Source organism: Carassius auratus, chromosome 18 (genome assembly GCF_003368295.1).
Source record: "Carassius auratus strain Wakin chromosome 18, ASM336829v1, whole genome shotgun sequence".
Taxonomy (NCBI): Eukaryota; Metazoa; Chordata; class Actinopteri; order Cypriniformes; family Cyprinidae; genus Carassius; species Carassius auratus.
This window is the reverse complement of record NC_039260.1, coordinates 1,529,905-1,554,844: the sequence shown is the minus strand read 5'-3', so window position 1 is coordinate 1,554,844 and position 24,940 is coordinate 1,529,905. Positions and strand designations below refer to the sequence as shown.

The 24,940-nt window shown below is 35.2% G+C and overlaps 1 protein-coding gene across 4 annotated transcripts; it reads left to right on the top strand.

The window, feature by feature from the left end:
* Positions 1-625: 625 nt before the first annotated feature.
* Positions 626-23,368, top strand: LOC113118099 (BTB/POZ domain-containing protein kctd15). Of its 4 annotated transcripts, none has more exons than XM_026287009.1 (5): positions 626-1,495; positions 3,822-3,997; positions 10,487-10,631; positions 14,640-14,945; positions 21,983-23,367. In XM_026287009.1, exons 2-5 carry the CDS (start codon positions 3,834-3,836, stop codon positions 22,136-22,138), a joined length of 771 nt encoding a protein of 256 aa, XP_026142794.1. In that variant the 5' UTR covers positions 626-1,495; positions 3,822-3,833; the 3' UTR covers positions 22,139-23,367. The 4 variants fall into 4 exon arrangements, with proteins under 4 accessions (XP_026142794.1, XP_026142793.1, XP_026142795.1 ...); XM_026287008.1 differs by lacking the exon at positions 626-1,495 and adding an exon at positions 1,507-1,752; XM_026287010.1 differs by lacking the exon at positions 626-1,495 and adding an exon at positions 2,377-2,810.
* Positions 23,369-24,940: the final 1,572 nt, after the last annotated feature.

The window sequence follows — 24,940 nt, the reverse complement described above, 5'->3', positions numbered from 1 at the left end:
TAATTTGTTTTTACATTTGATGTGTCATAAATCATACATTTTGGGTTTTATGACTTTTACTTTTTTTTTAATTTGCCAAAACTCCTATAATAATGGAAGAAGTGTGACAAAGTAGTACTATCGGGGTATGTTGTCACAAAAGCTTCAATGAACTCAGTGTTATTTTGTAAATGTTAAGCACTGTAGTATTTTTGTACTTGAGATGTTAACATTTTCGTCTGACTGATACAGATATTATAAAGAAACTGAATAAAAATGTGACTGGCTCCAGCATGCTATTCTACATTACTTGAATTAATTCTATTTATTTTCTCAATTGTATTACTGTAATAAAACGAACCATTGTTTTCTAATCTACTCTTTGAAACCTGTCATTCCTCTGAACGGACACCGGGGGGCGCCAAACATCACGGAACGCGTCGCTCAGCATCAGTCCTGTACTGAGTGAGATGCACAGTAATTACGAGTCTCAACACTGCATCAATTATTCACACTTATTTACACGCGAATAAACAAACACTCGGATAAATAAATAATCGAGTACCTGCGCGCGGAAAGCGGCGCAGCTGATGCCCAACGCAACTCTCTTTATTTGTTCGCCTGCTGTTAAATAAATGAAAATCCGGCGCGAGAAGTGTAAGATTGTGTTTGTGTGGGTTTAAACCGACGCTGTGCCCCGTTTGCACGGGAGATCCTGCAGCAGCAGACATCTCCATCTAGCCGTGCGCAATAATTGAAATGGCGCATTTGGCTGCGGGCGGACTGTGAGGGCGCGCGCTGAATGATGTCCAGACGTCATTTGTTTTTAATGGCCTCCAGGAAATTTGCCATTACGATTCTCGCAGACATTCGAGCACAGAGAGGAGCGAGGGGGAAAGCGTTGCATGCATGAGCACCAGATCCAGATTTTCGCTTTGCAAAAAGAAAACTCGTCTTCTATCGCCACTTTATCAACAAGTTTAAGTGCGCCTCCTGCTTTCGCGAAGAGACTTTTACTCGTTCAAGGAAAGGAAAATGCGTTGCCTCTGTGAAAGAGCCTCGGGGAATATTACATCAGACGAAATGACAATGATTAAAATCAGCCTTTCTGCCTCTCCAAAGTCTCAGGAACTGCGTGGTGACACTTGCCTGATGCGTAAACCGTTATACGCTGAACTTTAAACCCTCACCAGCTATTTTTACTTTGCGAAAGAGCTAAGCGAGGCTAAATAAATATCGGGTTTGCATCTGTTCCAATGAGTCTGCTCGGGTTTGAGTTAATTGTCCTCTAATCCCGTGGCCCCAGAGGCGTTTGCGCAGCCTGGAGCCAGAATTCTTCTCTCGGCTCTGCTCTGATTTGGAGACGGATTATTGGCTTCCTTCTGCCCATAAGCACAGCAGCAGATTCACCGTGGCCAAGAAAGACAGTGGAGAGGCTGATATACGCGACCGAATCCGAGTATTAAGAAATAAGAAGATCAAGAGGACGAAGGAGAGCTCTGGTCTCGTGGAGAAGGTAAGACAGTCCTGCGCGCGTTTGCGCTCGAGCTCTGAACGCGTCCAGACAGCAGCAGCAGCTCGCTATAGTCGCACAGACCCTCGCGATCCACGTTTTAATGCATTTTGACGCGCTTTTCACTCCGGACAGGAAGAGAATAGCTAGGCTGGGTCGTTTATTGGATAGAAACTTGACGCGACGCGAACCTTCATCTGGGAGACGATTGATCGAACCGGACTCGGCGCGCGAACCGGACATCTACGATGTTTGAAACGGTACCGTTTCCAATTAAATCTCATAGCTATCAGATGTAGAGTAGTAGATGATTCATGTGATGGTGCTTGAGCGCGACGCAGCGAAAACGTGACGCGTCCTCAAACGCGTCCTTTTTTCTAGATTTCTTTCTGATTCTGTAATCTTATTAAACGCCCACTAGGCACCGAGATCCCGTGTTATCAGGAGGATGTATGCCTCATACCTGAAGCTTTAATCGCTGGGAGTGAGACGCCATGTTGTGAAATGATCTGAATTGAAGTTTTAACCCGTAGGGCACCGACCTGAAACCGGAGGAAGCAAGCAGGAAAAGTGTGTCTTGATTTCACTGTACGCGTAACAAACGTTTCCCCAAACGTCCAAAAGGGAATTTAAAGCTTCCGCCATTGACTGTCGAGACAAGCGTGTTTATGTTTAGACTTCCAGTTGATTAAGGGTTTGCAAATCAACGGTGCGAGAAAGTTGGGTATGATTGGGCTACCTAATACAGGACACATTCTGATGGTTATTTTTGGGTTTATATTTATAATCTGTACTACTTTGAGGTCATAAACATGAATTTGTGCTCGACCTTTGACTTTTCTTTACTCTTCTACCTGGTCCCTTCTATTAACAAAGAGAGAGAGAAGAGGCAGATCCACTGTATTCCCTTTGCATTAATATCTGGGCTTTTGGTTACAACGCCCTGAGCTATAATGAGATGAGGCATAGCTTCATATGCCAAAACGTCTTAAGTCTTTTTTTTCCATTCAATGGAATCTGTAATGTATCATCTTGCTTGTGTATTAAATGAACATTAGTGCTGAGGGCTTGGTGGCAACACCCTGGAAATTTCTGCTGTCCGCCTCGAGCTCATCGCCTCCAGCGCTGGAGCAGAGCGGAGCCCATAAAACCGCCTTCTGTTTACCATGTATGGTTAAAATAACAGCCGATGCATGGAAGAACTTGTCGTTGAAATCCCTTTGAACTCCAGCTTCACAATGAAGCAGTCTTTCTCATGACAACTGGAATATGTTAAGCCGTATTTCCATGTGGCCCTGCGTGATCCGGGCATTGTGAGGTAAAGTTTTGACTTGTATAAACAAGCCTTTGGGTTTGAACAGAGTCTTTTCAGTAGACAGTCTTCAAGTGAAGTTCAGGAGGAAAGTAGGTTTGTGTGTGAACGGTGTTTGGTTCAAGTTTGGACATTTTTGCATATCCTGAATACTGCAGGATGTCTGTGGATTTAATCTGAGCAGTAGAAGTGTAAAATGCACATCGAGACAAGCCTGGCGTGCATTCATTTAGCAGATGCTTTAATCCAAACCGACTGAATGCCACAATCCAAAGTTTCAAAATGGGTCTGAAAAGAGCAAGAACAAAGTAATTTATTGACTATTGCAATTTGTGCATTGAAAAATTCAAGCTATAGTAGACCAGCTGGTCAAGATTGCTTGGGACCTACAAGTTTCTCAAAAATTTGCTCCGTTTTATGTGGTCCCTTTTTGTGCATTTAAAAAATAGCATTTGGGCACTGAGAAAGTGCATTAAAACTTTCAAGTCAAATGCATCTTAAAGTGTTTCTGATTCCATCATGGAGGTCTTAAATGATGCTGGAAGTCGAGTGATTCTCAGTTCACTAACACTGGATTCGTTGTAGGAAGTGATGCCTGGCGTTCCACGTGAACGCGCACAATGCCCTCGTTTCCCAAATGTTCAGATTGGTTGCTGAAGTGTCGGAGGATATCACGTCGAACACATAACACGACCTTTAATTAGAAACTTGCCGTTTTTTTCTCTCTCTTTCCCATCCCCGGAGGCGAACACCTCGCATATCTCTCTCGCTCTCGCTCTCTCCGCAGCGTTAATAAACATCCTCGTATCCTGCCCTCGGGCTGCACCAGTGAAAAGATGCAAACATACTTCATTAGAGCCGTGGCAATAATTTGTAAGCTAAATATGCGATGGGGCAGATGAGAAAACGATCTGATAAGACTCACACAGACGCTCAAGGTGGGAGAGACACTTAGGCACCGTGAAGACGCATCATCAGCATCATTTCTCCATGGCTTTCCCGTTTGTCTGTTTCCAGGAAGGGAGAAGCATGTCACGTCTGTCTCTGACCCGGTCTCCGGTCTCTCCTCTGGCCGCGCAGGGGATTCCACTGCCGGCTCAGCTCACCAAATCCAACGCACCCGTTCACATCGATGTGGGTGGCCACATGTACACCAGCAGCCTGGCGACCCTCACCAAATACCCAGACTCACGGTAAGACCCCTGGCCTCTTATAAAGTTCAATAAGAGCATGCAATCAGAAGTTATTTTTGTGCACTTTGGTTTTTTTAGGCTGTGCAAATATTTGTTTTGGCATTTTTTTAAACTATACAAACCATTCTTAATGGTTAGAATCAGATTTTTTTTTTATTTTTATTTTATTTTTGAAACCGCATGCAATGGAGTTTTAAGATGCTCTTATGTTCGTGTAGCTCTGTAGAGCAAAGCAAACACTTACACATCAAATACTGAGACATGCACAAATGCATTAAAGTGTTAAATCGGAAATGATGCTAAATAAAGTGTTCTCAGATTGCGTATGTGATGTTAGTTAAGGGAGTGTTTGATAACAAACACTAGTCTGAGTGGTTTACTCAATTAGAGCTGATTAGAAGCTAATTATCTGTTCTGATGGCGTCTGACTTATGTGAATATGTCCAGAATTCCCTGCGACTGGCTCTGTCTGATCCACAATTATGACTTTATTAGGAGAGAGACAGGAATGGAAGCGCTGCGCTCGTTGCTCTCATCATAGAGTTGAGATTAAGTTTGATTTTAGAACAGAGAGAGAAAGAGACATGTTTGAACATTTAGAATATTTAAAACATTTGTAAGTACTATGACTGAAACACAATAGAAAAGTTTGTTTAGCTTAGAGAGTATAATTGCATTTTTTTATTGATACTATTATATTTTCTCTGTGTTGCTATTTTTATGTTTCAAATGTTTGTGTGTTGTTAGCCAGTGGTTAACACTGGTAAGCATATTCTATTCTATTCTATTCTATTCATTAGGTCACTTAAATCATACATAAAGATGTCAATGTCATAATTGAAAACGTCATTGCTTTAAAAACATCATATTATTTCGAGTGTCTTTATCTGCTCAAATCCTAACTTTTTTTCATCAGTGTCTTTTAACTGATTGTTCCTGTGGTGATTTCTAGTGGACATGTGAAGTCAAGTTGACCCTTTTTTCATGCATTTTCAATAGATCTGTTGTTCTATTATTTCTAGCCATATTACTTGCACTTTAAAAGCAAACACAAAGTTTGAGTCACAAGTTCCATAAAAATATTTAGCTACACAATTTATTTCAACATTGATAATAAACAGAAATCTTTCTTGAGCAGCAAATCATCATATTAGAATGATTTCTGAATAATCATGTGACACATAATGATGCAGCTTTGATCACATAAATTGAATATTAACATATATTCACATAGAAAACCAGTCATTTGGAACTGAATTTGATTGATTTGAAACTGTAATAACATTTCATATTTTTGATCAAATAAATGCAGTCTTGGTGAGCAGAAGAGACTTCTTTCAAAAACAACAAAAAATCTTACCAACTCCAAACTTTTGTCCATCTAATGCAATGGCATTCATACAAGACTGCTTTCATTTGAGTCCACAAAAGACTGACCATCCACACACATTCACCTATCACACTGACGAGTGGGAAACCCACTCATGGATGCAAACACACACACACACACACACACACACAGCGCTGCGCCTCAGAGGCCGAGCTGACAGCTGAGAGAGTCCAGTTAAAGAAGCTTAAGTTGATGGTGTCTTTTAATAGATTGATCCCTTAATAATGCAGAGCAGGAAAAGAAACTCGCTCTATAACTAATGTGTGAACATTCATCTCCCTCCAGCTCAGTCTGCTGAAGTGACAGGACATATGAAAGTTTCATGCTCATTCTGTGGGGTCTTTCTGACAGAGATCAGTAGCATGAGGGCAGTTGTGAACAGCAGCTAATGATCGGGATTGAGTCGAGCGTGTCATTAATTTATGCAGAAAGCATGCATTTCAGCCAGATTTGTTGACCTGTATTACTTTTAAGGTGTGACTTGAACAAACATAAAATGTTTGTTTTTCATTGCTCTTTTAATTTTTTATTTTTTCAATATATGTTAAAATGTTTTTTTTATTTGGAATTTCAGCATAAGATCATTTGTAAACACACTTTTTAATGCAAATTCACATTATAGCAAAACAAAAAAATGCATGAAACAAAGCTAAAAAAAAAAAAAGCACAAAAATGCATGAAAAAGATTTGCACAAAAAAAATGTAACGTTAAGATTAAAATTAAAAAGTTACAATATTTGAAGTGAATTAATAAATACAATTCAAAAAGGTTTTAATGCATTGAAACACAAGGTTTTGACTCTTTGAAGCTGAACTTGTTTACATCTGGAAATAATATCCGTTTCCAGTCGCAATTATTCACTACTAAATTTAGGGTGTAAATAGGATTCAAAGTGTTTTGTGACTCACTCATGTGATAATACATATGTGATCAGATTTGTAGACTTGCATCCTGGAACTTCCTACTCTCCTGTCAGTCAATTAAATTAATATTTATGCATTTAGCAGATGCTTTTATAAAAAAGCATTGTCACGGAGCAAACAATATTTAAAATATACAATGATAGGTTTGTTATAAAACTAGATTAGGAAGTGAGCTAGACACTGCATGCATATTTTGTGAAGCTTTTTCAAGTAGGTGGTTGTGTTGCATGCATGTAATCTGGATCCGGATCAGTAGCAGGTGTGAACTGGACTTCAGTCTCAATGTCAGGTCAGACTGGTGTTTGTTCGCTCAGATCTCTCTTCTACACTGCTGGTCCTGTTTACAGAGGAAGTGAAGGCTGTCTGACAGGAAGTGTCTGTCTGAACCCTCACACCCACCGCCGGCAGGACAGATGCTGTGTGAGACTCAAACTGAAGTAGAGTTCATTTCTGTTTGCCTCTTTAAGAGACGCAGATTCACTGAACTGATGAAGAATCGCATGCATTCAGCTGCTGCTGCAGATTTACTGAAAGCAAACCGACAAATAGAGAGAGAGAGAGACAGACTGTGTTCACAGACTTAGTGTCTGAGACTGATAAGATGCATGACTAAAACTTTTCAGTCTTCTATTAAAAATATATATATATATTTTTATATATATATATATATATATTATTATTATTATTATTATTATTTTCTTAATACATTTATTTTTAATTGTTTTCCTTAAAAAAACAGAATAAATATATTTTAATTAATTGTAACTTTTATTACTTCATTTTTCAGTTAATTTAGTATTTGTTGTGTGTGTGTGTGTATACTGTATATATATATATATATATATATATATATATATATATATATACATATATATATATATATATATATATATATATATATATATATATATATATATATATATATATATATACACATATATTAGTTAATACATTTGTAAAAAAAAAAAATATATATATATATATTTTTTTTATGGTTCAGAAATAACGCTAGCAGATTTTTTTTAATTTAAGAAAGAAAAAAAAATTATATATATATATATATATATATATATATATATATATATATATATATATATTATTGATTTCAGTTAACTCTAAAAGTATAAAAAATATATATTTTTTTTAAATATAATAGATTTTTTATTTCAGAAAAATCTGAAATTGTAAGAAAGTTACTTTAATGGCTGTAAACAGTTTTATAGTTTTTTTTATTACATTTTCATAACTTTTAAGTGTTGAAAGGTTAAAATCAGGAGAATTATACTTTTTTGGCTTCTGAAAGATGTCTATTATTCTTTCAATTATATTTAAGGATTTTTTAATTATTTGTGTTTTTAATACAATAAACAAGTAAATACTTTTCTTATTTTTCGTAGTATGTTTATGATTGAATTTAACTAAAACATATAAATTTGATTTTTTTTATATATATAATTTAATTTTAGTTTTTTTAATCATATATTAAGTATTAAATATTACTTAATTTTTTTCTTAACTGACACCTAGCTAACTTCTTGTTTTAGACCACATTTTGAAAAAAGTAAAGAGTCACCACCAGAACCCTGTGAACTCAAATCCAGCTGAAGGTTGATCAAGGCCACATCTTTATTCATGTGCTGAATATTTCAACACCGATGAATCATGGATCGAAGAAGTTTAATTTTTCAAAATTTCGAGTAGTCAAAAGTGCCTCTAATTGAAGAATCGTCTTCATTCGTCACACCCCGTCACTTTGTGTTTAGTGATGCCATCATGATCAAACTGAAGCGTATTCACTGAATATGAGACTGACAACCGTATTCCCCTTCTGTGTGAACAGCCACAGAGATTTAGAGGAAAAGGAGGATGTGGGAGAGAGTATCGGAGAAAAGATGGAGAGAGAGAGAGAGAGAGGCGGGTGGGGGAGAGGAGAAAGAAAAGAAAAACAGGCAGCATTTTAATTGCTTTTTAAAAAAAGTGCAGATGAAAAACAGTGTTTGCCTGGAGGGGCATGGTGAAATTCTAGCTGGAAGAATTGCAAGACCATATGAGAAAGGACGACCGCAGGCGCTACAGGGAGATGAGTATTGGTTTTTTATAAAGCATTTTGCATCGATTTCCAAAGGGGGAAAAAGAAAGAGAGAGGAAAAACAAGAGCTTTAGAAAGTGCATAAGGTGACGACTATAGAGTAGACTTAAGAGTTTATGAATTACATTGTGCATTAAATAAAGAAACCGACTGTAAATACAGTACATGCACCTGGCTGAGCTCAGTGAACTGTGTTTGCAAATCACTTCCTTACACAGAGTCAATAGGCAACGTTCGACAATAAACGCCTTTATACCTCGGCTGTTGTTCGTTATTCAGGCTTCGACAAGCAGTCTTTGTGCTTATGAGAGCCGTCAGCTGATCCTGGAACTGTAGCCATGATTAAAGAGGAGATTGCATCGGAGCGGCGATAGTGCTGTCGCTCTGCTAGGAACGGAAGGAAATGCTGATCGTATCAGAGTTCATAAAGAGAGCTGAAGTGCATGCAGAAAGATGAAGGTATTTCCAGGTATCCAGTGTATTTCCAGTTATATAGAGTTAGCATTGAAATGTTGTGTGTCGTGCATTGGAAACGGGTATGAGATGTTTGAATCTGAAGTTTTAGAATTAGTAGATTAGTGAAGGAATGTATTGGAGAGATGCAGTTTTTGTCTAGTGATGGACACAAACTCTGTTCTAAAACCTAGTGTGCTGCCTTTATAGGGAGCATCCCAACAAATCACTGAACTTAAAAAGAGACTGATTTAATTTTTTTATTTTATTCTAATAAGAATTACAATAATTTTTTTAAGCTTTTTTTATGATTGAAGTTAACACTGAAATTACAAAAAAAAAAAAAAAAAAAAAAATCTTTTTTTATTCCTATGATTTCAGGGTTAACAGACTCCTGGCTAACTTTTTGTTAAGTTTTCCTAAATCAGCTTTTTTTCAAAAAGTGAAAAAGTAGGTTTAAGTTAGATAACATATAATAACGTATTAAGAGTATTCGCTCCATTCCAAAACCTAGTGAGCTGCCTACATAGGGAGCATCCCAAAAAATTATGGAACCTCATAAGTGACTGATTTAATTTTTTGATTGCACTCTGGTTGGCATCAAATTTGGAATGACTTTTATATATATATATATATATATATATATATATATATATATATATATATATATATATATATATATATATATATATATATATATATATATATAACAATTTTTTTTTTTTTCAGTTAACACGAAAACTAACCAAATTATATATTATTATTATTATTATTTTATTTTTATTTTTTTATGATTTCAAAGTTACATATTTGAGTTATAACTTTTGTCAGGCCAAGTTGTCCGAAATCAGCTTTTCCCAAAAAAAATTTGGGGGGAAAAGTGTGACTGTTTTGAATTTTTACTTTTACTGTACTTTTACTGTAACTGTTGGTCTGAACGAACTGTTTATTTAAACAGTATTTTGTAAATCTGTTGTTTTGTCTTTTTAAATATGCTTAAAAATAAAGTTCTTATTTTTGGCATCAATGGTTTCATGAAGAACATTTAACATCCATGGAAACTTTCCATTCCATAAAAGAAGTTGTTTATATTATTAAAATATTCTTCACAATAAGAAAAATTCAAATAAATGACATAAAATGTTAGAAAATACATTAAGATATTTTTGTGTGTGATGTAAAGTTGTTTAGAGGAGACTGTAACTAGGAAAAGCACAGTCATCATGTTTTGTTGCACAGGAAACTTTCAACTGCAAATACTCCACTAGTGTTTGCTTAGCTAATCGCTGTTACTCATAATGACTGTCTAGTTTACATATTCTAATCATCTGCAGGCTTTTATGCGACTGTCCTGCTTTATGACATCATGTGGGAGTTATTAATTGGCATGTGACAGTTGAGATGATGAACCGGAGCTGCGACTGTATTAATCTCACAGCAGAGAAGGACTTGAAACGCTTTTCTCAGCCACTCGAATCCGCCTGAAGCCTCTTGTTTCAGAAGCAAGCGTTAATGCGTTTTTGGCCGGCCACTAATAAAATTGAAAAATAAATGCTAATTGTTTCATGCATTTAAAGGAGGCTGGCCTCACTCCATTAACTGTGTGTGTGTGTGTGTGTGTTTACATTTTCAGGATCAGCCGCCTGTTTAACGGAACCGAGCCCATCGTTCTGGACAGTTTGAAGCAGCATTACTTCATCGACAGGGACGGAGAGATTTTCCGTTATATTCTCAGTTTCCTGCGAACATGCAAACTGCTGCTGCCGGATGACTTTAAGGTAACGGCGTTACTCTGTTTGAAGCTTGTTCTTCAGTGGCTGTTTGGAGTCGAATGCATGTAGTGTACATGTAGTGCACACTCTGTAGTGCGTACAATTAAACAAAATAGTGTGTTAAATAGCATGCAGCAAGTCATGATAAATGTGTGAAAATGTGTGATTATCATGCTGTAGTGTCGTCACATTGACAGTTTTATTATATACTTTATTAATATTTATATTGCATTTGTAAGTTTTTATATTTTCTGTTTACATTTTTTATGTCTATATAGTTTTTATTCATTTTATTTCATTTTTAGTTTTACTTATTTTGGTACGTGGAGTTAAACTCAGAGTTATCTGAGATAACATATATTTATACTTTTTATTAATAATTTTTATTCTTTTTTTATTTTATATTTTCTTATATTTTTATTTGTAAATTTTACTTTAGGTTTCAATTTTAAATTCATTTTTATTTTAGTTAGTTTAAAAAAGTTTAGAAAAAGTTTGCTTTGGAAACTAGGTGAAATTAAAAAAAAAATTATATATATATATATATATATATATATATATATATATATATATATATAATTTTTTTTTCAAGTAACAAAAGTTTTTCATGGTTTTAGTTATTTATAAAAAAAAAAATAAAAAAATAAAAACTCATTACATTTCATAAATTTAGCAAGCATCATTCAGTTATCATCTTGAAAATAAATAGATTATTTGGATTTTAAATAAATTATTAGCAATTTATTCCACTTGTAAATGTTAGGAAGTTGTTGATGCATTGCATATTGAGATACACTATAAATTCCTCCGTTTGATCTCCATGTAATCTCACTGCTATCCGAGAGAAATGAAAGAAATCTCATATGTGATTTGTATTTCCTGTAAAACTGCTCTTGTTTATATACTTCACATTCTAGCCATTAGCGGTCTTAGTTGTGCTGAATGAGACAACTGACAGTAGAAGATGGTTTATGCTAATGTGTGCTGTAGCACCCCTTGTGGTAATACTGAGAATGCAATGCATTTTCAAGCTGCAGGTGAATTTCGGTTCGCATTAATGCACAAATTCAACTTCTCTTCACATGCTTGCAATAACAGCTCTTTCATGTAATTCTGAGTTTTTGTTTTAACCATCTAGTGGTGAATTCTAGGACATACTGTTGGCCGTTTGTTTTTTAGTCTTATTGTTTTTATTAGCTCCGCCCATAGTGCGATATCATTGGTCGAAAATCAATTTAAATTTCTGTTAAGTATCAGCTATGTTCTGATTGGCTGGGATTTTGGCGTGTATCGAGACCACAAAAATTACATATATTTTTGCATTATATAAATATATTTATGGCTGATTTATCTTTGTGGATTCACTTTTGCTGTCCTCTTTTGAGTCGCACAAAGAGCCTAGTTTCGACCGGTTTGATCTGCTGATCAGCGTGTGTGAAATCATGCAGAAATGCGAAGCGGCAGACGATGGTGTTAAGCGTGTCTTTATCTGTGAGGCATCGTGACTGTCAAGGCCTGCGGTGACATACGTTTCACTAAATCAGTGTGAACGTGGAGCTAAAGCCGAATATGTTTTGCATCTCTCACTGAAAAAAGCATCATTTGTACCAGAGATTATCAGCTAGGCTGCTCCAGTAAATAAAGCATGATGCTGCTGGTGTTTGACTTCTGTGGGAGTTTTAATGAATGATCCCTTGATTTCAGAATAGCATGCACTGATGATTAATTCCTAATAAATCCAGTGAGTAAGACCGTAAAGATTTACTTTTGCGCCATGTTGGATCTGACCTCTACATCAGCATGTGTTTGACAAAATCAAAGAGAAATGGTCATCTCTTATACGTATTAGACGGAGACAGGGGAATATCTCAGTCTCTCTCTCTCTGTCTGTCTGTGAGATGTTGTCTTGCCGGTGGGCAACAGAATAAGATCATTATTTTGGATCACTACAGGCCTGTCGGATCGCCTGAACATGGGAATTCATTCTTTCTATCAGCTCGCTTTCTTTCTTCACCTCTCTTGTATCTGGCTCTTCGTCATGTCGGTTGCATGAGGCTCGACTATAAGAGAACGAGTTACAAACAGGGACCCAGGCGCATCTTTTAATACCTCAGCGTTCCTGAGGCACTGATGCACCGCATGCATTTTATCATCAGCATTTCGTGAAGGGCAAAAGAAACGAGCGACTGAATATCCACATGTGGAGGCTAGAAGCATGTTCACACCAAAGTTATATACACTTCTAAACATTTTTCACCTGGTCGCTTACAACGTTTTCAAACAATCAAAAATGGTTTTGCAAAACTTATATTGCATGCATTTTATATTTTCTGCTTGCTCACTGCAAAATGCATGCATTTATAAGATATTACAATAAATTATAGCATTCATTACAAAATCATTATTTTGTGTATTTATAGTTTTTTGTAACTTTTATTGCATGCATTTTAAACTTGCAGCCTGTGTCTGCAGCAGAATGCAGAGAAACTGTGTACACTTACTCAAGCGGTTTAGTTACCATTCAGGCTGTGTGCACTTCATGACTGTTCATATCAATCTTTATGCAGATTACTCTGCAGACGTTGCACACAAAACTGTATCCTCAGTTGAACTCCAACATTTTTCCTCCCTCATCCACACCTCGGCTCCTGATGGAGAGTGGAGGAAGAATAGTACCATCTGGACTTGTGGGAAATTAAGGGGAAACAGAAAGGGGCAATAAACCCCTGGCAAGACATCCCCGAGAGGAAGAGAGCGAGCGTTTGGCAGTCTGCTGTTGTCTGCCTGGATAAAGAAACGCTGAAGCCTGGAGGTCCGTCACTGACGGGCTCCAACGAGCACATGAGATCCTGCCAAACGTCTTGACTGTTGCCCCGCGGGCGGCACTGATACCCCTTGGAGCAAAACATGCCACCCTGCACCCCAGTCATGCTGCTTTTTAAAGATTCATTCTCTTATTGGCTTTTATTTATGTATTTATTTGTGTTGTTGCATTATTAGCAGCTTTTGCAGTAAAAGCATCCAAATCGCTCATTAAATATTAAACTTCAGTGTGCAACTTTCCTGCAGTGTTGCATGGGGAAACACCGCTCTTATTTTATTTACAAAGTGTAAACATGTACACACGGGCAAAAAGAAAAGAGCAGTATCCATGTATGGAGGTTAGAAATGTGTGTTATATACATTAGTAAAAAAAAATCCCTTATGATGTCCATTTAGAATTTTTTCTGTATTTTTTTTTACTTATATTGTATGTATTTTATACACTTTCTGCTTGTTCATTGCAAAAAGAAAAAAAAATGTATATATATTTTTCAATAAATATTGGAAAATAAATATATACTAGATTATATAATATATAGAATAAATAGCATATATATTATAAATTATACCTGTATGTAAAAAAAAAAAATTAAGAAAAGTGTAAACATCTTGCATATACAGTACTTATTGTACATTAATAAGACAATAATTAATTATTCTTTAAAAATGTTGAAATAAAAAGTAATAAATAAAATAAATCTCACCGATCCCAAACATTTGAATGGTAGTATGTATAACAAATAAATAGACGTGACCCTGCCTGGAGTACAAAAGCAGTTTTAAGTCTCTGGGGTGTATTTATAGCAGTAGCCAAAAATACATTTTATGGTTCAAAATTGTAAATTTTTCTTTTATGTCAAAAATCATTAGGATATTAATTAAAGATCATGTTCCATGAAGATATTTAGTAAACCTCCTACTGTAAATATATCAAAACGTAATTTTTTATGAATAATATGCATTGCTAAGAACTTCATTTGAACAACTTTAAAGATGATTTTCTCAATATTTAGATTCTTGTGCACCCTCAGATTCCAGATTTTCAAATAGTTGCATCTCAGACAAATATGGTCCGATCATAACAAACATGCATCAATGGAAAGATTATTAATTCAGCTTTCAGATGATGTACAAATCGTGCTCCAGGGTCACAAAATGATAGATGCATATTCCTCATTTGTGTGTGTCCAGGACTTCAGTCTCCTGTACGAGGAGGCGCGTTATTACCAGCTGTCCCCGATGATCAAGGAGCTGGAGCGGTGGAAGCAGGAGCGTGAGCAGAGGCGTCTGGCACAGCCCTGCGACTGCCTGGTGGTCCGCGTGACCCCTGACCTCGGCGAGCGCATCGCCCTCAGCGGGGAGAAGGTGCTCATCGAGGAGATCTTCCCTGAGACCGGCGACGTCATGTGTAACTCGGTCAACGCTGGCTGGAACCAGGACCCGACCCACGTCATCCGCTTCCCTCTGAACGGCTACTGCAGACTGAACTCGGTGCAGGTAAAGCCATGTGCTGCTCTCATCTGTCTGGAGTGTGGTTGCTGTTTAGGAAATAATAGTTTGTCATTCTGTCTAAATGTTTAGCAACTTGAATAATAAACTAGTTCAGTATCACTGGATTTTATTCCAAAACCTATCTAGACAGGAATTTTAGCACCGCTGATGTTTATTTTATTTAATAAAAAAATACAGTAAAAATTTGAAATATTATTCAAATTTAAATTAAATATTTTCTATGTGAATATATGTTAAAATGTAATTTATTTCTGTGATCAAAGCTGCATTTTCAGCATCATTCCTCCAGTCTTCAGTGTCACATGATCTCAGAAATCATTCTAATATGATGATTTACTGCTCAAAAAATATTTCTGATTATTATCAATGTTGAAAACAGTTGATTGGCTTCATATTTTTGTGGAAACCGTGATGCATTGTATTTTTTTAGGATTCTTTGGTGAATAGAAAGTTAAAAAAGGCATTGATTTGAAATAAAAGTGATTTATAACATAAATATATTTTATTATAAATATATTAATTTTGAATAATGTAATGCATCCTTGCCAAAAAGTAATAGTTTCACTCACAAATAAATAAATAAATTAACACATACTTTTTTGTAAGTGATTGATTCCAAACTGTTTGAAGATTAGTGTATGAGCAATTAAAAAAAAAAAATAAAAAAAATAAAGATGGGGGAAAAAGAACTAAATACACGCACTAATCTAAAATGCATGCACAAAACAGTACTTTCCATATGAATTAAGGTATTTCTTTTTTTAAAGAAAAGTAAAAATTTACAGACTATTGAACAGTAATGTATTTTGCATTGCATGCAATCCCAGAATGCACTACTGCTCAGAAAAAAAAATCATGATGGATGGAGTTAAGAGACGTTTTAAAATAAATGAAAAGTATTACTTAAATAATCAATTACAAATAGGTTTTAATATATCTATTTTACAAATTTAAAGCAAACTATTTACCAAATAATGTGTTTGCATGATGTAGTTTTGAGCTGATTAGAGTATCATGTACCTAACTTTGCAGCATGTTATTATCAGAGCATTGGACTGAGGCTCATCAGTTTCCTGTGAGTTGTGCTGTTTGTGTGGAGTTGTTAACTTTAGTCTTGTTTGATTTTCTGTGTCTGTCTTTGATTGACAGAACATCTGGAAACATATAAGATCTCTAACAGGTGACAGAATTTGATTTGGACACCAATTTGCATGCTAGAAATCATTATACATCCTATAAAAGCATCCTAAAGCTGATGGTATATTAATGAAAAGAAGGCTCAATCTGTATTTCAGACACACACTTTAACACACACACACACACACCTGCACAGAGCTCCCAGAGGATGCAACAAAATGCCTTTTCATGTGCAGCTGATTTTTTTTCACTCCCTCAAAAACAAAATGCAAGAGCAAGAAGAAAAGAGAGGCTAGAAAATGAAATGCATAATTTACACGTTTCTCCTTTTTAAGACACAGCGCTTCCCTTTAAAAAAAAGACTCCAACGTAACAACGCCCAGAGCGGTTGAAATACACGTATTGCATTTTTTAATACCATACTTACACTTTCTCAAACAGCCTCAACCCCTTTATGCTTCTTTTATAGATTTCTAAATGGCTTGCGATATAATTAATTGGCTGCATCAACTAACACAACATTTTCTTTCTGTGTTTCCAGTAAGAGCGTGTCCCTTTCTGTCTGCCCTCTCTTTGTTTGCTCGCTCGAGCTCTGTTTCTTTTCTAAAACTAGTGGATTTGTGTGAAGCGATGAAGCAGGTCTTTTTGTTTCCGACAGGAGCTCGTTTGTTGGTTTCTGACGCTGGTAACTTTAACATGCATCTGTTTTATAAAGCCATGAGACAGACTCCACTGTTGCTCATCTGATGATGCAATATCCATAAACATAACACAAACACACAAACAATGGGTAAAACACTCTCTGTTTTTGATTTGACTGGACTCTTTTACTTCTCAGTATACTGGTATTCAAGGTTTCTCTAACACTCGTCCACTGTATTGAATCATTGGGATCTTTTGACTATGCATTCTGATTGCTTTAGTGATGAAGGATGCATGGCATGCTGCTTTAGATTATGGGGAAATGAGATTAATGCTGCTGTCTGTGTTTGAAACAGCAGTCATAACTGGAATGTAGTGATGTCTTAATGATGTCTGATATCTATTTTTTTATCATTTGTATTTTTGCCTTATTTTCCAGAAAAAAAAAAAGTATTTTTTTAAATAAAATAATTGCGTAAGGAGACAAATTGCTTGTTTTAACCATAAAATTCATGTTGTTGGTAAAACAAATTAGGATTAAAATGAGAAAAAAAAGGCAGTACACTGTTTTTAGAATTTGTAAAATAAAGGCAAGGCAAGTTTATTTATATAACACATTTCATACACAATGGTAATTCAAAGTGCTTTGGATAAAAGAAAGTAAAACAATCACAAAAAAAATAATAATCAAATAATAAAACAAGGAATTTAAAAACTTTGAAAATGATTTAAACAATTGTTTAAAATGAATTTAAAACACAAAAATAAAACAAAACATTTTTCTTTATGTAAAAAATCTCAGGTTTAATTGAATTAGTTACTTGCCATTTTTTGTAATTATTTGTGAAATTTACTATCAACTTCTGAGTGAAAATGGCATTTGAATAATTTTTTCAGTGTAATGTACAAAAATAAATATTAATAATATTATTTCATGATAATTGAGATCGTATTATATTTTTATTAATATTTAGAATTTCAATTTCAATATTTCAGGTTTCATGTAAAGTTATTTTAGTACATCAAATGAAACTAAATTAAAGTGAAAAATGTTGCCTTTGCAAATAGCTGAATAAAAAGTTTCTTATTTTATTACTTTTAATAAATAAGTTATGATTTTTTTTTAATGGTTTTAATTTTAGTTTCCGTTTTAGTTGACTATTATAACCCTGAAGTTAAATGCAAATCTTATTTCTGTTCTAACAATTTTGCTTTTCAAGTAAATGTTTTTAGTTTTGAAAATTATGAAAAAAAATTTTTTTACACAGTTTCTCTAATTGCGTCGGTGACCTTTTGACCTCTAGAGTGAGTGTTGCTTGTTTCAAATCTCACTTTAGTATTTTAAGGTGGATGTAGATGGAAAGGGTGTGTTTTCTTTTTCCTGAAATGATTTTGTTCATGACTCTCCTGTCGGCTGACTCATTATTGAGTGTATGATACAGTAATCCAGTCTCACTGTACGACACAATACAGCTCTGATCTGGTTACTGGCTGGAAACATGGCTTCAGGCAACTAAAGAGCCACACCTCACCTCAGACAGAGGACAGAGCTCATTAACAGACTTAAACCAGTCTGTGTGCTTCGTTTTAAGAGTGGGGGCTTTATTTTACATTATATGTGACCAGATGTCCTCAAAATGATTGTTAAACCTGGTTTATAATAATAAATATATGCTAAAGGACTCAGAACACCCTTGGATTAAACAAGTAGCATACTTTTAAAAAGAGTAGATGTTGTGGAAATTCTTTAAAAGAGCTAATGCAAACTAAGTGAATGCATTTGCACGCTTAATTACATGTTATTGCAAACATGTAAAAAAAAATTAAGTTTAAATTTATATTAATTGCAATTAGTTGCAAAGAGTTTTTTTATGTGTGAAATAGGATTTATATTTTGAATTATGGCTCTAAGCAATAGCGTGCACAGACATTTGTATTGAAAATGTTTCTATTTAGTGCTTTTAAAATATTAACTGAAATATTAATACATTAACACTACAGTAAAAATTATTATTGGTGCTTAACATCTACTTTAGTGTAAGTCACCACATCAAAATAAGTGTACTATAAAGCATGGCAAAAGATTGTATTACATATATATATATATATATATATATATATATATATATATATATATATATATATATATATATATAAGGATAATACATTTTAAAGTATACTGCCAAGTAAGTATTTTTTATTTGACATTTGTTATAAAGCAGGGTTATTATCTAAAAAAAAAAAAAAGAACCATAAAAAATTTACTTAAAGTAAAATAAAATACAAAAAAATCAGCTAGTTACCAAAGCAATGTTTCTGATAACTAAAATTAAATTTAATTAATTACAATTAAACCTGCAATTTGTTTGTTACATTTTGTTTGTTTTTATGTGCTTTGATAGTATTGTCTATATTGCTCCTCTTTTTTTCTTTTTCTTTTTTTTTCTTTTTCTTTTATTATTATTGTTTTTTTTATCTTCCTTGCCCAGGGGCCACAATGTAAATTAGCTTTACAGCTAACTCTGGTACAGGGCTTGAACTGTGCACGGTCCCTGTCAAATAAAATAAATTAAAAATACATAGTCATGTATGAACAAAAATGACTAAAATTTACAAAAACACTTAATAAACTTAATAGAGCTTTAACTAAAATTGACATGAAAGTATAAAAAAAAAATTGAAGCAAAATATTTATTTAAAAAAAATGAAGTATTTCAATTATACCAAAATAAGTCTGTTACGAAGTGCGCTTATTAACTAGTTTACTTAAGAAACAGTCACAAAATTCTCTTTAAGTCCACTTAAGTAGCATTTTGTTTAATTAATACCATATTATCTAGTCCAGTTTTTTTTCAATATACTTTTAAGATTTGAAGTACATTGCAAGAACACATTCAGTACAGTTCAGTACACACTGCTGTAGCTTTATTGTAGCTAGTTTAGCACTATGCTAACTAGTGAAGTTCGGCTTTTAGAAGTGGACTCGTTTAGCTTGAAAAAGTGAGAGAAGAAACTAATAATCCAGCTGGGAGTGAAAAATCACAGAACAAGTGAAAGCACCTGCACTGAGACAGAGAGAGTGAGAGGACAACACAGCACACGCATACGTGAACCGCTTCAGAGAGGAAAAACATTTACACACGCACACACACATGCTCATAGTGTCCCAGAGATGAAGCTGTCCGTCTCCGTCCATATCTCACAGTGATGGAGGACCGGGATCAACACAGACTCTGGTGAACCTCCATCAAACTGACAGACGTGCCACAGATACACGAAACAGAGCCGCTCACACACACACACACACACACTTCATGTTCCTGCTGCAGTTAAATACGACGTCACTTGTCTACTGAATGTTTAATCTGCTTCTGCTGTTATTTATGAGCGCGACAGACTGATTCTCCTGAAGTTGCTGCTGAAAACAACCAAATTAAATCACTGAAGCACGTCTCCGGTCACTCATTTGTCTTCCCTCAACATGAGCTGCACCAAACGTGTTAAACCATCAGCATCCATGTTTCTTATTGATGCCGTATCATGCACACAAATAAAGAGCTGTTCGAAAGTTTGGGGTCAGTAAGACGTTTAAATGTTTTTGAAAGAAGTCTCTTCTGCTCACGAAGGCTGTTTACTTGATCAAAAGTGCATTATTAAAAATAGTTAAATATTATTGTGATTCAAAATAACAGTTTTCGATGTGAATAACTATTAAAATGTAATTTATTCCTGTGATGCAGCGCTGAATTTTCAGCATCATTGATCCAGTCTTCAGTGTCACATGATCTTCAGAATATGATGATTTGTTGCTCAAAAAGAATTTCTGATTATCATCAATGTTGAGAACAGTTGTGCCGCCCAATATTTTTGTGGAAACCATGTTTATTTTTAATTTTCTTTACTGTCATTTTTGATAAGTGTCCTTTCTGATCAAAAGTATTCATTTCTTTGAGAAATATCTTACTGACCCCAAACTTTTGAACAGTAGTACATGTCATTGACTTTAATGTATTAATTTATTTAGCGGACACTTTTATAAACTATCATATATTTTACGCCTTACCTAATATGAAATTAATGATATGATAATATGATAACGTTTATGAAACTCTTTTTTTGAAATTTTTTGAAAAGGTATAATGAAATAAGTATATCATCTCTGTTCGATTGTTTGTGTGTGTGTGTGTGTGTGTGTGTGTGTGTGTGTTTCTCTCTCACCTGTCTGTCAGGGACACACACGTTTGTTCTCGTTTGTCTTTGCCAGGAGTCAGACTCACGTGACGCTCCTGTGAGAGATTCCTGCTTCCCGTTGTGTCATGGATGTCTTCATGAATCTGTTTTTTATCACGTGAGCGTAATGTGTGTGATTGAGACTGAATGGAGGCTGCTGTGAAACGGAGCAGGTTCAGACGATCAAGCTTCGGATGTCAGTTTGTTTGGTTGGTGTGAAAGCAGCTTTCCAAACTCCATCGGAAAATCTGATCCGGGGTTCAGACGGTTCATATGAAGCTCAGTTCACACAGTGCATGGGACGCAATCAGCAATTCACTTCTGTGAATTAGGATTGTCAATTCATGATTCATTTAGATTTTTTTCCTCACTCATAGTCAGCTTAATTATATTATAAAGCCATTTTTATGTTACCTTGTTAAGTAAATCTCTAAATAAACTACCTTCAGAGAGATACAAACCATACAGCAATAAAAAGTTAAATATATTTTTAAAATTCTACTATCTATATTTCTATCTATTTATCTATTACAATATTACAATAAATGAAAAAAAATAATTAAACATTATTAGGTCATAAATCAGATTTTGATAGGCTTTTCCGCCCACATTTGTATTTATCTTAACATATATTTTTGTAAATAAATTATTATTGTTTACAACATTTTTCAAATACATGCTGTTCTTTTGAACTTTCTGTTCATCTGTGAATCCTGGAAATTAAAATTTATCAGTTTCCACAAAAAAATATAAACGTTTTCTGCGCTGATAATAATCAGAAATGTTTCTTGAGCAGCAAATCATAATATTAAAATGATTTCTGAAGACCATGTGACACTGAAGACTGGAGCAATGATGCTGAAAATACAGCTTCGATCATGAGAATAAATTACAGTTTCACAGATATTCAAATAGAAAACAGCTATTTTAAATAGTAATAATATTTCAGATTTTTACTGTGTTCTTGAAGGTAATATGTTGGACTGACAGTGAGTGTTCTGCGTGTGTTTCAGGTGTTGGAGCGTCTTTTCCAGAAGGGTTTCAGCGTGGCTGCGTCCTGCGGCGGCGGCGTGGACTCGTCTCAGTTCAGCGAGTATGTTCTGTGTCGCGTGGACAGGAGGAGTCAGTCAAACACACCCATCAGGATAAAGCAGGAGCCGCTGGACTAGAGACACACGCTCAGGCCCTCGGCCCCTCGACACACACACACACACACACACACTCAGTGTTTATACAGGGAATGTAAGCGAACTGCATCAGAAACCCAAAGAACTCCATCAGGAAATGAGTCCCGCCCTCTTCCACCCAAACAACCAATCAGAGATCATCCTCACGCATACGGAATGCAGGCTCCGCCCCTCTGCCAGTGCAGTGTGTGTGTCATGATCTCATGATGATTCCGGTGCAGTGCTCACAAACAAACAAAAACGCCATCATCAGGGGCCGAGGGTTCATTTTTTGGATTGTTTTTCATTTCTTCAAGACCTTTTTCACTCCCTATAGCACCATGGTGTATGCAGTTATCAGTACTAGGCTGGAGTCTTGTGTTTATTTCTTTTGTTACATGAAGGATGATGGGAGGGGCGTTCTGAAGGCACTACGACTGAGAGACTTACCTGGCAGGAACACGCTATTACGCCCTCGGGCCGCGTGGCCGAGCAGTCTGGGGTTTAATGCATTTGCTGCTGAAGGTTTCTTTGTTTAAAGGAGCTGCAAGTAAATGTGGCTGTTTCTGAAGCCAGAGCATTAAGCATATCATTAAACATCTGAATGAAACGAGTTCTGAACTATACGGTACCTATACAAAGAGTCGTGTGTGTCAAGAACAAAATGTAAGGAGCTCGAGGTAAAACATGGACTGATGAAGACGTGTGTGTGTGTGTGTGTGTACCGTACGTTTGCACTTAATTGTGTCGTGAAAACAAGCCGCATGCGTGTTTAAAGATTCAGTGGAAATTGACTTGAGTTGACAGAATGAGGGTACCAACCATGATGCATTAATTTTTAAACCATCTTTGCGAATGAACAGTTGTTATTCATCAGCCCAGTTTTAGTCTGAAGTTGTCCGTTTTCTATTTTGATGTCGAAATGTTGTCGGATGCGGAGTAAACGGTGGATGCGTTGTATAAAAGGTCATTGATTTCATCAGATGTGTGTGTGATGAATGTGTCCAAACGCTCGACACCGGAAACTGGAAAAAAAATATTGTTTGCAAATATAAATCTTTTGCAAAATTCCCTCAAAGCCTGTTTTTGCCAACTAGCTTTAACCCTTCAATTGACTTGAAAAAAAAAAAAATCATATATATATATATAAAATGTAAAGAAAATCAATACAATTTTAGATATTTGATTCTTTCAAATTAAATTGTAATATTCATCTTTCAAACATGATTTATTTTAGTGTCCCTAATTTATATTAATATTTTGAATCAGTTTTATTTTAATATTTTCTCTTTTGATTTTAATTTGTCTAATTTTGTTGTTTATGTTTCATTCATGTTTTTTTTTTATTTCAGATTAAGTTTTTTATTGTTGTACATCAAGTTAAACGGTTAAAATGAGAAATAATAGCTTAAATATAAAGTCTGTATTTGTACACAAAATTATATTTTTAACAGTGAACAGGTCACAAGCTACTAAATTAAAACATGACTTTTTGGAACATGAATATTAATATTATTTATGGAAAGAGGCTATAAGAGGGTTATACCATCTTTGGTAAATCAGGTCTATAGAAAGTCGTGCCATCATGCATTTCTTTTTTTTTTTGTTTTATTTTAGTGTATTTCTGTTGAGAATCACTGCTGAGTTTTGCCTCGAGCTCTGAGCCGACTCTCTGTTGTTAGTGATGTGTGACTTCGATTCGAGCGTAGATCATCATCATCATCTTCATCTTCTGGGTGGAGGTCACTTCCCTTCCTCCAGATCAAAGAGCAACAGAAGAACAAACTCGTGCGGTCTGTGTGTTTGTGCGATTCTTCTCGATCAAATCAAACAACCTCGTTCTGATTTGTTCATCTAAACCTCATTCAAACCCAAGCTGAAAGCGCTGCAGTTTAGAGTCTGGATGTGTTCATTAATGCACTTGTATTTTTGCATTACGTGGTTTTCTTTGCTGTCTGATTAAATGTCCACAGGCTTCAGTTGCATCTCGACTCTCCGTAGGGAACCTGCTCGAGCCGGCCTTTGTTCTGACCCAGATCTGGTCCAGTTCTGTCACAAAGGGAATGACCAACCACTCTTTCTAACGCAGCCGAGAGCTATCCCAGCATGCCTCTCCACACAATCCTCATATGCATTCCCAGGACGGAAAATAATCAAAGCCCGAACACCCTCAGAAGATTGGATGAAGTGTGTGTTGTTTATGCTCTGATCTTGTAAGGTTCATCAAGTGAAACAAACAGAAAAGTGCAAGGTGTGTGTTGAATCATGTCGGATCACGTTCCACGTTGTTGTGATGCATTTCAAGACGCTCCGGATTCGGTCGCGTCCATCAGGCCTAAACGCTGGTACTTTGTACAGTTACTTGTATATTAAATCATTCAGATGCCGGTTTCTCTTTGTAAACAAACCCGAGAAGAGATGCTGACACTCACGAGACTGATGGATTAAACGTCAGCAAAGCAATATGATATGTACATACAAATGACAAAAGAAGATCCTCAACATTTCAAGATGTCTACCAAGGTGAAATTTGTCACTATTTAATGTATTAATAATTAGACTGTGGTATTAAAGGGCATGTGTTTATTTACAGTGACTTCTTTTTTATTTACTTGCATATTTGCTATAATAAAAAAGGCGTAATAATCACCTGATATTTGTTTGTGCTTTTCATCCACTTTTATATAAACAACAATACTGTCAATAAATAAAATTCTGACTTGCCTATAGTTTTTAATTTTATATAAATAATATAAATTTTATTTATTATATATATATATATATATATATATATATATATATATA

Excerpts from the sequence above, each read along its gene's own strand:
- LOC113118099 (XM_026287007.1), top strand. The coding sequence starts at position 3,795 with ATGGCTTTCCCGTTTGTCTGTTTCCAGGAAGGGAGAAGCATGTCACGT. Across the intron at positions 3,998-10,486 it reads ACCAAATACCCAGACTCACG|GATCAGCCGCCTGTTTAACG; the intron begins GTAAGACCCCTG and ends TTACATTTTCAG. Across the intron at positions 10,632-14,639 it reads TGCTGCCGGATGACTTTAAG|GACTTCAGTCTCCTGTACGA; the intron begins GTAACGGCGTTA and ends GTGTGTGTCCAG.